This window comes from Heptranchias perlo, chromosome 1 (assembly GCF_035084215.1).
Source record: "Heptranchias perlo isolate sHepPer1 chromosome 1, sHepPer1.hap1, whole genome shotgun sequence".
Classification (NCBI taxonomy): Eukaryota; Metazoa; Chordata; class Chondrichthyes; order Hexanchiformes; family Hexanchidae; genus Heptranchias; species Heptranchias perlo.
In genome coordinates, this window is record NC_090325.1 from 180,717,945 (window position 1) to 180,731,653 (window position 13,709).

Below are 13,709 nucleotides of genomic sequence, written 5' to 3' on the forward strand. Positions count from 1 at the left end.
CTATTGGTAACATTCCACAGTTTGAGCTATGATTGTTGGGGGTTCTTGACTCATGAAGGTACCATAACTATTTTGGGGTATACAGTGGTATCTGGATGTGAAATGTATGCTTTCACAATGGACGTATGTAGTTTGAAAGAAAGGACAAATACGTGCTGGTGGTTGAAAATCCGTCTGCTTTAAAATTCAACTTGCCATTGGCTTCATATTTTGAAAACATGGACGTTCATGGATATAATTCAGAATGATTTGTGGTATGCTGACACATTTATGTGACCATGATGATTAATTATCAAATACATATTTCCCTTGACTAAAGCTTCATTGTCTGTTTCTCCACAGTGTTATTATGACTGGTGCCTACAATAACTTCTTCAGGATGTTTGACCGCAACACAAAGCGAGATGTCACACTGGAAGCTTCCAGGGAGAACAGTAAGCCACGGGCTGTGCTTAAACCACGCAAAGTATGCACAGGAGGCAAGAGGAGAAAAGATGAAATTAGTGTTGACAGTTTAGACTTTAACAAGAAGATCCTGCACATGGCCTGGCACCCAACAGAGAACATAATAGCAGTGGCAGCGACAAACAATCTCTACATATTTCAGGATAAAGTGAACTCGGAGATGCACTAGGTTTATAAATACCTTGGTGTAATTATAAACCGGCCTTTTTTCTGACCTTTCTGCCAATGATCTTCACAAGGTTGTATTCATCTTAGTGGAATTGTGGAGTGTGGTTTCTCATTAGTGTGTATCACTTGTCAGTAAGAATTGATTTTTCTCTGTCACCGGGGGTGAGCTCAGCACTTCAGAGTGGAACACAGAAGGGCACACATGGCTACCATCTACACGGTTACAGCTCTTCTCCAGTCAATCAAATTTTTATAGTTCGGGCATCTTAGAAATTTTACTGGTTATTTAAAACTTTTCACCTAAGATCTCTGAATTTATACACAAGGACACAAATAGAACAGTTACTTGAGATCTGACTACCTATTCAGTCCTGATTTTATTTTCGGTCTTTATAGTGGATTCAGTTGGCCTTGCTTCTAATGACACAAAAGCATTAAGGACAGTTTAAAAACTGACACAGTACAGAGTAGAGCGCTCTTCTGAAGTTAGGGTGAAAGTGGATTGTCAGGGTAATGTTGTTTGAGCTTTTCATTGAATCTAAACAATTTTACACCTGACCTGAAACCTTTTGACACGGTCACTGGTTGCAAAGTGGGAAAATGGTCCATAACCCAGCACTGCCATTGTAAAGAACACAAACAGAAAGGTTATGCAATTTTTTTTTCAAAGAATACCTTGCAAATTGTAAAAAAAAAAGGCCTCACATCAATAATTCTCCAGAACAGATAAAATGCAGTGTCCTACCCAATTTCATATCACTGTGTCAAACAGAACCATAGTACTGAAAATTGCACAAATCAAGGAATAGGTGGATTCTTTTTTAATCTTTTAGGGAGATGAATTGTTTATGGCCTATTACAAAATTTGAGACAGCTGTTAAAAAATTAGTTGGAATGTTGAGCATAATTTTTACAGGCTGTAAAAACTTATCACTTATCGTTAATTAGAACATCCCTAATAAAACCATTGTTTTTTTGTAACAATGCTGAGGACAACTGGAAGGTAATGTTACACAGGTTTGATTTTGCTGCTACTTGAAATAAAACATCAGAAGACACACTGCCTCTTGAGAACCTGTCATGTATATGGACAATACCTGTTTATTGTGTTTTGAAGGTTAATGATTTCATGGAAATATTTAGTAATGGGATAAAAGGTTTGCTGGAACAGTCTTTACAGTCTGAACACTATTTAATTATTGCACCCTTTGTTTCTGCACTGATTAATGTCGTAAGACCTTTTGTATTTTCTCACTTTTTGCTGAATTTCCCAGTAACCCAAAATTTTGTGTCTAACCACACCTGTGTCTTTGTCCAAAACTCTGATTCATCGTGGAATTTAGGGAGCTTATTCTACCCCGATTTATACAGGAAGAGTGTTCATCTGTAAAATGAGCTCTGATTCATAAAGCACAATACAGTTTTAGTGAGTTAATCTGTGTTGTCAAAACACAATGAATGTCTGAATACTCAGTGCATCCTTAGAGTTGCTCTTCTCTAGGTTTTCCAGTTCACTGAGCAGCTTCATTGAAGGCTAGACACTGACACCTATTTTTGACTTACTGGGGAAAAGACTTAAACAAAAAAAAGTATAAATTTGAGGCAATTGTATTGAGTGTTAAAATGCAAAACTGCAGGAGGTGCCTATATATAAGAGCTATCTTCAACTTTAGCTATTTTGAGGACAAACTTTGAAATTTGCTTGGGAAAGAGGGTGTCTATTGGACCTGTTGCTTGTCTATACCTGACCAATGCTTTTTACTTCTGATGTAAAGTTGGTAAAAATGTTTGTCAAAGACAGAAAGGTTATCAGGTTTGTTAATATCAGGTTTTCAAATAAAATCTAATATCAGCCTTTGCATCCTTTAATATTGCCTAAAGGTGTACTTTGCTGTTTTGGGCTGACATTCTTTTAATACATATGTTTCATTCATAAGAGTATATTTGTTTATGTTGGCCTTAGGTACAAAAAGTACTGCAACAGTGTTCTCTTGAAGCTATTAGTAACACAGAAAATCAGATCTTTGCCTATTGATGCCATTTGCTGACAATTTGCACAAACTATTACAGCATGAAATTGTACTGTCTTGTATCCGTATTTCCATCAAACCTTCACCCAGTGCTATTGAATAGCTTCTATTTGTAAACAATATCTCACCATTAAGAGAACCTGTAAATTGTCCCACGTGCCTTGCTTCAGCTGTGTTGATGTATATGATGAATGTTGTCTGCTCCCTTATCATTCTGTACCATTTCTTCTTTGTGAATGTCAGCCCCAAATTATGAAATTTATATTTAAAATTACAAGTTGTATTTATGATTTCAATATAAGGAAATATTGACAGAAATCAGATTTAGTCATAATTTTTTTAAAATTATGTAATAAAATGTAAAAGTAAAATGTCATAGTTCAGTCTGGGATGGTTCCTGAGGACTGGAAGATAGCTCTTGTGGTCTTAATAGTGTATGCGGGGAAACTTAGAGTTTTCCGATGGGATACAGACCTTGGTGTAATTGCATAACTTGTGTGTAAAAAAAAAAGGACTTTCCCTGTCAATAAATAATCCAGGTTTATAAAGACAAACATGACATTTTAGCAACAAGGATGAGATCAAGAATATTAATGAGATTCATGGATAATTTCAGTGGAGTTGGTAACAAAGCAGCTGGCATTTATATAACCTCTTTAATGTAGAAAAACATCCCAAGATGTTTCACAAAAGTGTAATCAGACAAAATGTGATGGAGAGTCAAAGAAGGAGATCTTAATGGAGGTGGAGAGGCGGAGAAGTTTAGGGAGGGAATTCCAGAGCTCAGGGCCTAGGCGGCTGAAGGCATGGCCACCAATGGTGAGGCAAAGGGAATGGGGTTGCACAAGAGACCAGAGTTGGAGGAATGCACCGTTCTTGGAGGGTTGTAAGGCTGGAGAAGATTACAGAGATACGGAGGGGCAAGGCCACGAAGGGATTTAAACACAAGGATGAGAATTTTAAATTGGAGGTGTTTGGGGACTGGGAGCCAATGAAGGTCAGCAAGCACAGGGGTGATGGATGAGCAGGACTTGGTGCGGGATAAGATTTGTGCAGCAGAGTTTTGGATGAGCTGAACTTGGCGGAGGCTGGAGCGTGGAAGGCCAGGAGAGCATTGAGATAGTCGAGTCTGGGGATGACAAAAACACATAGATGAGGGTTTCAGCAGCAGATGGGCGAAGGCAAGTTCAATTCAGGAGCTATGACTATGGAATGAGTCAATAACTGCAGATCCAGTCTATCCCATATATCTATGTTTGTTTAAGTAACACTACAGTTCAACCAAGAATATGGTCCTGGAATGCCTCAAACCTCCATTCAACCCCCAAAAAGATTTGACTCTATTCTCTTCAGGTAAGAGAAATGGGATGACATGGTTGAGTGTGCCATTACAGATTTTGATATTACCGATACTATGCAAAAAGGGAGCTTTGCTTTTGCCTTATAGGAAGAACATTTGCAATATATATTGAACACGTTGTCTGACACTGGAAATGATGCAGACCTTGATGAGGCTAGGAAAGCCCTAACTGATCGTTTCACTCCCAAGCAAAACATAATGTATGAATCAATCATATTTTGTAAGGCTGCACAATACAAGAATGAACCTGTAGCTGCGTTTTGCAAGCGCTTATGTCAAATAGCAGGTGAAGTCCGATTAAAATTGGTAGAAATGACTTCTAGACTGGTAATTGTCCAAGCAAAGGCAAAAAATGGTCTACATGTGACAAACTAAATAATTTCCCTTAGTGCTGTCAGTCATCCAACCACAGACCTGTACAAAAATATGCATGAAACATGGTGAGCCCAGTGCATTTTCACAGAAATTCAGCCAGTCAAAACAGCACAATGTGTAGCAAGTTACTAAAACAGAACTGACTCCAGCTCTAGAGATGATGGTGCATATTTATTCACTATACGTTAACAGTGCACCATCAATTCAGGAATCGGCATCAAGCCAATGATAGTATATTTTCAAGGTGTGCCAATCCAAGTCATTGTTGTTTCCACATATCCACGGAATATTATTGATGAATCCAGTTACCAATCTAAAATTGCTGGTTCTGAATCTTGCATGAAGCTCCACCACGTACACATCCAGTTATTTCCATTTGATACAAATACATCTTCCAGTGCATGGTAAAGTTTTCCTTCACACAGAGTCTTAACAAGCAGGCAATCTCAGCGGATGTGTTTGTTCTGAAGAGAGTCTGGTTGTTTGGTCTACGTGCTCATTTGTCTACCTTTGGCAGTATGTAGCATCAGTATACCAACATTGGAGGACACGATTTAGCAGTAAATTTCCTCAAGTATTGCACAGTATGGGCAAGTTGGCCAAACTGCCAATTGCCAGGTATTTTATTTCTGTTAAATCAAAAGATGCCATTTCCAATGCAGAATAAAGTTGAGGCAAAACTTAAAAAAAAACGTTGGAGGATAGTGGAATAATTGACGATGCTGATGGTCCTACACCTTTGGGTCTTACCTTAACGATCACCACACCCAAGAATCCTATCGATATAATGCTTTGCATTTATATGCAAGCAGCAAACAACGTGATATTCCAACCATGGCTGCTGTTGCAGAGTTAAATAGTTAAAAAGCTGGACCTGAAATCTGGGTATTGCCAACTCTAGTTCGACAAAGAGCTGCTATATTACAATGGTTGCAGCATGTCGGTCTGGAGTGATGGAAAAGGCCGAAGTTCAGTATATCTTCATTAGCAGAGATTTTCCATGTACCATACAAAAAGGTATTGAAGAAATCACTTCCTAATATATATTATGAAATTAGGTAGTGATTGTATTTTTGAGTATTTTCTACCCATTTTGCTCTAGATACTTTGGCTTCTGTATTTTGTGAATCTGAAGAGGTTTGAATGGTGCATACATTAGCTAGTAACAATTACGTTAAGATCCTAATTATCAGCAAGTGTCTAAGTGGGTTCCATATCGAGGTACGTTTTAGATAATGAATGGAAAACCTTTCTGTAACTTTAGCTACTGGATCCATCTTGTACCTCATATCTTCCAAAGGAAGTAAAACATTGGACCTAATTTCAGCCTTTAAGTAACATGTGAATTTATTGAATAATAAATTAACAAATGATTATGTTACCAGTAAAGAAAGAACTTGCAATTATACAGCACCTTTCATAATCTCAGGACTTCCCAAAGCGCTTCATAGCCAATGAAGTAATAATAATTTCCCCAAAACTACTGCTACAATTAAATAATAAAAACGCTGGGGAGGAATTTTAACCCAACTTGTCCAACAGGAAACTGATTGGATTGGATTGGATCGGATCAGCTGCCCGTTTTATACCTCTGTAATATAAAGTAAAATCAGACGGGGTGTAAAATTGGACAACGTGAAAAATGGACGGCCGATTAGATTAAAATTACCCTCCCGAGTGGATTTCACAATATCAATTAAATGCACCGTTCACTGTATTTAAAAAACAAAGTGGTTTAAATTTAAATACCAGTTCGTTGTACGTTAAAAAGAAAACCTCCTCACAGCTACCTCATATCAGGTAAATACTACATAAATGAATCAATGTTACTGGTTCAATGATTAAGTTAGAGTAGGGGTTAGCATGCAACTATTCTAATATTCATAGCTTTGTACTGGGACTGAATTTCTAATATAATCTACAAAACCAGAGAACTGAATTATTTATACCTTTTTAAAAAAGTAATATTTTCACTTACGGACAATAAAAGGGAAAATAACAGCCATCAAATAAAGGTTACGTTATTGGAATAGTTAACATGCCCCAGAACAGCTAAATATCATGATGCAGCCACCAATTTACTGATGGCAACCCAGATGCCTGGAAGCAAATACAAAGAGCAATTATTAGTGCATTTTCCATTGGACTAGCAGGAATTGCAGTGATTCTAATCGAGTTTTAGAGACAGATGAGATTTTGTGAAAATTGAATACCTTGTAAATACTGCCACTTAACTAATACTTCTAAAAGATTGCTTACATCATCATCTTTCCAACTAACTGCTATCTGATACTTGCAGCCATAATTGTTGAAGGAAAACAGTCCCAAAACAGGTCAGCAATTTAATTACATTTTATTTATTTTTAATGCTACTTTTCCCTTTTTTAGATTTTTCCATTTTTATCTTTTCCTTCCTTTAGTGAGGAAAGCAGGATGTGCTGTGCCTAGAGCATCTCAGTGTACAGCGTCAATCTTATACCATGATAGAGCCAGTTGGAGGGGTCAGTTTTGAGGGGTGGGACTGGCCCAGTCAAGATAGAGTGTGCCATCTAATGGCAAAATTGAAAACTGGTGAGTGTTTGCCCCATGGGAGGTGAGCTCAAATGTCAATAGAGGGTGACAGTTGAATATATTACCTTCTGCTTGGTATACTAATGCTTTGTCGCTAGAGCTAACAGGCCACCCACTGTGATTTTGTTGTAAAATTGATACTTCACCCTGGGGGGGTTCTTATCATGCGACTACTTTGTACTAGCGCTGCAAGGATACATTGCAGTTCCTGCTTAAAAAAAAGCACAAAGAGGGTGTAATCCTTTAACACAACCCGACACCATATATATATACGTATAAGTGCATAATGAACAAAGCCCATTCAATCCATTTGAGTCGCTTCCTTCCAATGGACAATGTGTATTATTGTGGACTCAAGTTGACAAATTAGATTTCAATCTTCTTAATATCACTACAGTGACCATTGCACTGCTTGCAGTTACAGATTGTGATAATAGCCCAGATTTTGCTCTAATGGCATGCCCTGTCAGACTTGGTCGTGCATGTTTAGGTTTTAAAAAGTCTTGCCCGCAAAGTTGCTGGAAGTGCGAGCTGATAACAGCGTGGCGAGGGCAACAGGACATCTGGGACAATGAACAATGGGACAAACAGTGTATCTCCTTAATCAATGAGATTAAAGGATTGAGAAATAAACAGAGGGAGGACAGAGAAGGAGGGTGAATTAAAGTGGGTGAATTCAATGTCAAATCAGGCACAGAAAGAGAAATAAAGAGAGGGAAAGAAAGATTGGATAAGAGAGAGAGAAAAAAAAGACAGGAAAAGTAAAAACAAATTCAAAATGTAACACTTTTGAAATCTCCTAAAACAATTCACAACCTGAAGAAATGAGATGCCACACTTTTAATTGTTCACTTTCTGGGCAAGAGAGGTTGATTGGCAGTCATTAACAATTAACATGTCGTTAAGAGTACTTGTGCTGTTAATTACTAGATTTAACTTTCTGTGGTGAGTTTAATGGGCAATTAATCTGCAAATGCAGCAACTTCATGAGAATCACGGGGAAGTTAAGGGCGAGATGCCGTTTTCATGAAACTAATGGCGGAGCAGCACAAATCGGCCAGCAACTTGTGGCGATTCGCAATTCACAGGGTATCTCTTCCTCGGCACAAGTTGCTGGCCAATTTGCTCATTAATAACAGCATGTGTCGTTCAGGCACCATTATTTTAAAAGCAAAATCTGGGCCAGGGTCTTTTTGAATACGTGCGCTGCATTTTACAAATGTAAGTTTGTTTGAGTTCCCTTTCTCAGTTTTCTTCCATAAGTTTTTATCCCCTTGTCTTCTGAAGGATTTCACCCCTTCTGGGGCAAAATACTGCAATCAGTTTTTCTCTGGTCCAACTGTTCATTATTGCCTAAGACTTGACAATGTTATCAGGTATTCAACGACAGAGAGCATCACAATTGAGCCCGATCCTGCCCTACATTGACGCCCACATAATGCCCTTCCAGCGTGGGTTGCTGCATAACGTTCAGGAGCAGGAATTCTGGCTGATTTATCCCTCCCTAGGCACAGAGCTGGTAAGGCCTATTGTAGCATTCTTATCACCACCACCTTTGTGAGATCAGCTCACAGCACACACCAGTGATCGAACCTGGTCCTTCCAGGATAAATCAGCCGAACTCTATTCAGTCGCTTCAGGTTATACTGTTCCAGCCTACAGTGTCCATCTCCCACCTACTGCTGTTACCTGTTGAGCTTCAGGACTGCACTTCATTGTACTGCTGGCTGCTCAGCTGTACTGTGCTACTGGGTTGGATCCTGGGCCGAAGTCCACGTTTTCAGTGGCTTCTGGGCTTTATAATGACCATTTTTGCCACTGCTTTGTATGGAGACTGTAACCTCTGCTGCTCTGCTGGACTGCCTCTATTCTGGTACTTACTCTGCTCCTGTGCCCTCCGTTTTCTGCTGGGAATTTGTCACTCCATCTGAGTTAGCTCTGATCTGTTCCTGCGGGTTCCCATCTTGTTCTAGATTCTGTTTCATTGCTGCCAAATGACCTTTGCTTTGCTGCTTTCCACTGACTTCCTGTGACTTCTGACTCTACTCATCCTTCAATACTCCTCCATCACCTTTCCTTGGACTGGCTTCTCAAGCTACTAGTGCTGCTCCCGATCTTATGTGCTCTTTACCTCCCTATAGCGGTTCCTTGGACCAGCTCCCTCAGCTGCACTGATCCCATGGATTTACCCTTCACTGCTGTCTGACCTTGGGTTTCACTCCCACTGCACCTCTGTTGCTATACGGGATCTGCTGGTATGCATTACTAAAACCAAGATCACAACTCACCTCTGCTGCTGGACCCCTGGATCGACCTTTGCTGACCAATGGTTGACTCCATGCCTCCTCGCCTCTCTATTTTCCACTGGACAACCTCGAGCAATGTGTCCACTAATACTCTACCCCCCCCCCCCCCCCACCCCCCACTTAAAAAAAACTCCACCCCTCGAACAGCTCCAAGGTGACTCCACTTTGTCTACAAGTCAACTTCATCCTACCACAGGACCTCAAACTTTAACTTTGGACTCTCTCATATGTCTCCTCCCTATCCTCTGTTTACAATCAGGACATATCTCTCCTAATCTTTGCCAATGCCTAAGTAACCTAAATTACCTCTGTATCCGTTTGAATGCCCTTCGAAGAATGCTGAGAGAGGCAGAGAGTAGTTGTGGGCTTATCCTGGGGGGATTTAAGCTTGGGATAGAGGCAGAGGAACAGGAAGGCAGAGGGGTAGTGATGGGTTGAGGTTGAGATTAGGGGGAGCAGAGTATTCAAGAGGGGAGAAATGAAAGGTGGCATGATTGGAAGGGGTGGAGACAAGAGGGGAAAAAAAAGATAGAGGTAATAGGCTCAGGGCCAGAGTGACAACCAAAATATGCACACAAATGGACAGAGGGAATTAAGGTTACATAGGCATGGCACAGATTAGGAGAGACTTGTCCTCTGGAATATCCACAATTTCCTCTGTTTAAACGTTGGGAAGACCAAAGCCATCATCTTCGGCCCCCGCCACAACCTTTGTACTCTTACCACCGATTTGATCCCCCTCTCCGGTCACTGTCTGACTGAACCAGACTACTCGCAACCTCGGCGTCCTATCTGACCCAGAGCTGAGTTTTCAGGTCCATTACAGAGACTACCTACTTCCACCTCTGTAATATTGCTCGTCACTGCCCCTGCCTCAACCCATCTGCAGCCAAAACCCTCATCCTTGCCTTTGTTACCTCCAGACTCAACTATTATGCTACTCTCCTGGTCGGGTTCCTATCTTTCACCCTTCATAAACTTCAGCTCATCCAAAACTCTGCTGCTCCTATCCTTCCCACACCAAGTCCCGCTCACTGTCACTTCTGTGCTTGCTCACCTACAAACGCCTCCAATTTAAAATTTTTATACTCTTATCCAAACCCTTTTATGGACCTGCCCTTCCCTGTCTGTTGCTTTCTCCAGCTTTACATTCCCACCGAGAACTCTGCGTTCCTCCAACTTGGCCTCTTGTGCTTCGCCCACTCCCGTCACCTCACCATTGGTGGCCTTCCCTTTAGCCATCTGGGCCCTATGCTCTGGCCTTCCTTCTCTAAACCTCCCATCCTGTCAACCTGCTCCTTTAAGACCCTCCTTAAAACCCACCTCTTTAATCATTTTAGTCACCCCCTCTGCATTCTTCCCTTGCCGTCTATTTTTGTCAGGTTATGTTTCTGTAAAGTGTCTTTGGACGTTTTTCTGTGTTAAAAACATTATATAAATACAAGTTGTCGAGATATGGGAGAGCCCCTCTTAGTTTTCTTTAAATGAGTTGGTGCGATCTTGGAAAATGTTGTCTAATTATAAAGGTTAAAAGTGTGAAAAATCTCTGGGCCTTCCATGTTCTGAAGAAAAACCTTAGGGAAGTGCATGAGGTAGGAAACTACCAGCCCCAGAGTGCTGTTCGAGAAACTTAAAGTAATACAGCACCTTAAAAGGTAAAATGGCTGGTGGGAGGATATTTTTAAATTTACACTTTTTATTTTGAAATCTTTGAATATCTTTGTTAATATTTGTCTGCCTTTCCAATGGCTGATCTCCAATATCCCTCTTTCATCTTGTACCATGAATACCATATTTCAGCCATTTTGAAACCACTTGCATTAAGACAAATTAAAAGATTAAATATGGACAATCTGTAATTAAACATTGCACTAAAGTAGACTGTAAATATTGAAAAAGAACATTAAAAAAACAAAGCTTTTGCCACATTAAAAAATCCTGCACCGATGGAGCTTCCCTTGCTACTATGCCAGCATCATAATGCAGTGTGTGTGTTATGTGCTGTTTCACGACTTAATGACGCTTGGTCATCATTTGTGTGAAAGTCCACAGCATCACAGTCACTCCTCCACTGCTGTGCATAAGGGGAGTAAGGCTTCTGCCCCAAAAAGAGTCAGTGAGCGTGCGTCTGTAACACATCTCTGTTATTCTGAAGCAGAGGATTGCATTATTGGCCTGACTGAGCTAATGATCTCAATTGTGTGATGGAAAGCATTGGGTGATGGAAAGCATTGGGTGAGTGGAAGTTACCTGCCTATCTAGCCTTTTGATGCAAAATAAAAGGGAGAAATACTAAATATGAAACTGTCTGTATTTGTAAGTGAAAATATTGTTAATTTTTTAATCAGTACTATAAAAGCTCACAAGCTGCACCCTATGCTAGTGGTCAAACAAATTCCAGGTAGATGATCTATAGAAGTCACTGTTGGTGATCTCCGTGACTGGTGTACCAATGCACTTTATTATTGTCGCTCAAAATCTAGTTGTATTGTGACCATGTCAAGAATTACAGTGCCATCTTGTGGCATATTATGCAAAGAGCTGCAGAAGAAATCCTGACTATAAATACAATGGATAGACTGTGAGTGAATAAAAAACCTGAACATTGTTTAGTCCAACAGAAGTTTAAAGAACAGCATAGAAAAAAACTGAAGTCCACAACTGTGCCAAATATACTCCCTATTGCAGACTTTGGTCTTGCAAATCTTTGAAGATTGCTTGGATTCCTAATTTCTCAGTAATTTTTCATTTTTAATAAAAATTATTCTGAATACTAGGGAACCAAATGTTATTTTCCAGTTTTGTTTAAAAAAGAGCAGGAAAAAATTATTACAAAACACCCTTCAGAATACATATAAAATGGAAATGTTATATATTAACTATATTACTATGGATTTTACTGTAAAGTACAAAAGGGACACCAAGCTGCTTTCATGGTACTGAAGCATCTTTTATGAAATAAACTAAGGAAACAAAGCTCAAGTAGACAAACAAACAATAATCTTAAAAACCCCACTGAAAAGAGTGTATTGATGGAATTTTCTTTTTAAAAAGTTAATCAAAGACAAAAAAAAATGTGACTTAATTCTAATACTAGAAGTACAGTCTCTCATTCAACAAAAATACTTCAGATCATCACAAATAAATAGGCCACTATAAATCAAACACTGCCCTTCAAGGGTTTAATTTCAGATTGAAAAATATGTGGTATGCCCTCACCAAACCTCTCCTCCACTCCTGCACCTCTATATCTACAGACCCTGTAAAATTCATGTTCTGGGAGCATACCCTTAATTCCAAATGGCAAAAAGACTAATTTGATATAGGAAGCAATTTCCAAGTTTCTGCACATCTCAGATCTGTGTGCCAGCAATAATCAAAGCTGGAGGCGAGAGGGTAGAAATCCCTTACTGGCCAATAATGGCATCATTCTGCTGTGGCAGGGTGGGTAATAAAATAGGCTGGAATTCACAGCCACTGGATTATACTCCATTGGCCACTGGAAAGGAATCCTCAAATCCAGAGGACTGGGTACTACGACTACTTCCCCTGCTCCCCCATTGCACCTGGAGGGAGTTTAAGGGTCTGTCTGGGGGTATCCCAGCCATTCCAGGAAATCATTCCAAACCGGACTGGCTGTCCAGGAATAAGTTAGGAATAACTGGCAAACTTTTTTTCTTCAGGTCAATCCAGTTTCTGGCTTCCGTCTTGGAGCGACAGGTGAAGGTCCAAGATTCTGACATTGCTATGAAGCAGATGCCCCTGCAGCTGCAGATACCTCTTTCCCTGGGATTTGGTCACTTAAATTGTTATATTGAAGAAAGACCATAACCCTTTTTTTTGTTCCCAGTTGTCTGCTTCACCTATTCCAGTCCCAGATTGAGGCTAAACAGACATCGGCTTGAGGTATGGAAGTCGCACAAGTTGAGTTGCCTTTAGGTTTGCTGTAGGTCGGAGGAAAGTAAGAGAGCCTTGTGATCAAAAACAGATGAATGTCAGGGAGACAGAGGTCTAGCAATTCAGCCAGTCAGTGCCTGTTTTTCAGGTGCTAACTAGCCCACGAAGCTGGGCAGGAAATGCATGCATACTTCCATCTGGAGGTTTTTGTTTAAATTTCAAAATATACTTTATTTCAGAAAAATGAGTATACACACTGTTCAATGCAAAAATCACAATTCCAAGCAATATAGTTCAAAATACAATCCCATTATTACAATTCAAAACAGTACATAACTATAGTACACCATGTATTATAAAAGGTGGGATGGCCTTATATGGTGGCCTTTCCCCAATAGAGCCTTTGTGTAGGCCACACATCACTTCAGTGCATCTCACAGCACGCACTCCTGGACCTTGGAGTGTCAATTGGAAACACCATCGTGGACAGCTCCTTCAGCTGAAAGACCAGGTTTCAGGCAGACCAAAGGGCCTTCT

General features: G+C 40.0%; 1 protein-coding gene across 2 annotated transcripts in view; it reads left to right on the plus strand.

The window, feature by feature from the left end:
- The window catches only part of LOC137328332 (serine/threonine-protein phosphatase 2A 55 kDa regulatory subunit B gamma isoform), a 338,393-nt gene extending 335,893 nt beyond the window's left edge, over positions 1-2,500 (plus strand). For both annotated transcript variants that reach the window (XM_067994329.1, XM_067994330.1), the window contains one exon: positions 343-2,500. In XM_067994329.1, coding sequence (XP_067850430.1) covers positions 343-634 — 292 coding nt within the window. In that variant the 3' untranslated portion in view covers positions 635-2,500. The remainder of the gene's footprint in view (positions 1-342) is intronic.
- The last annotated feature ends 11,209 nt before the right edge of the window (positions 2,501-13,709 follow it).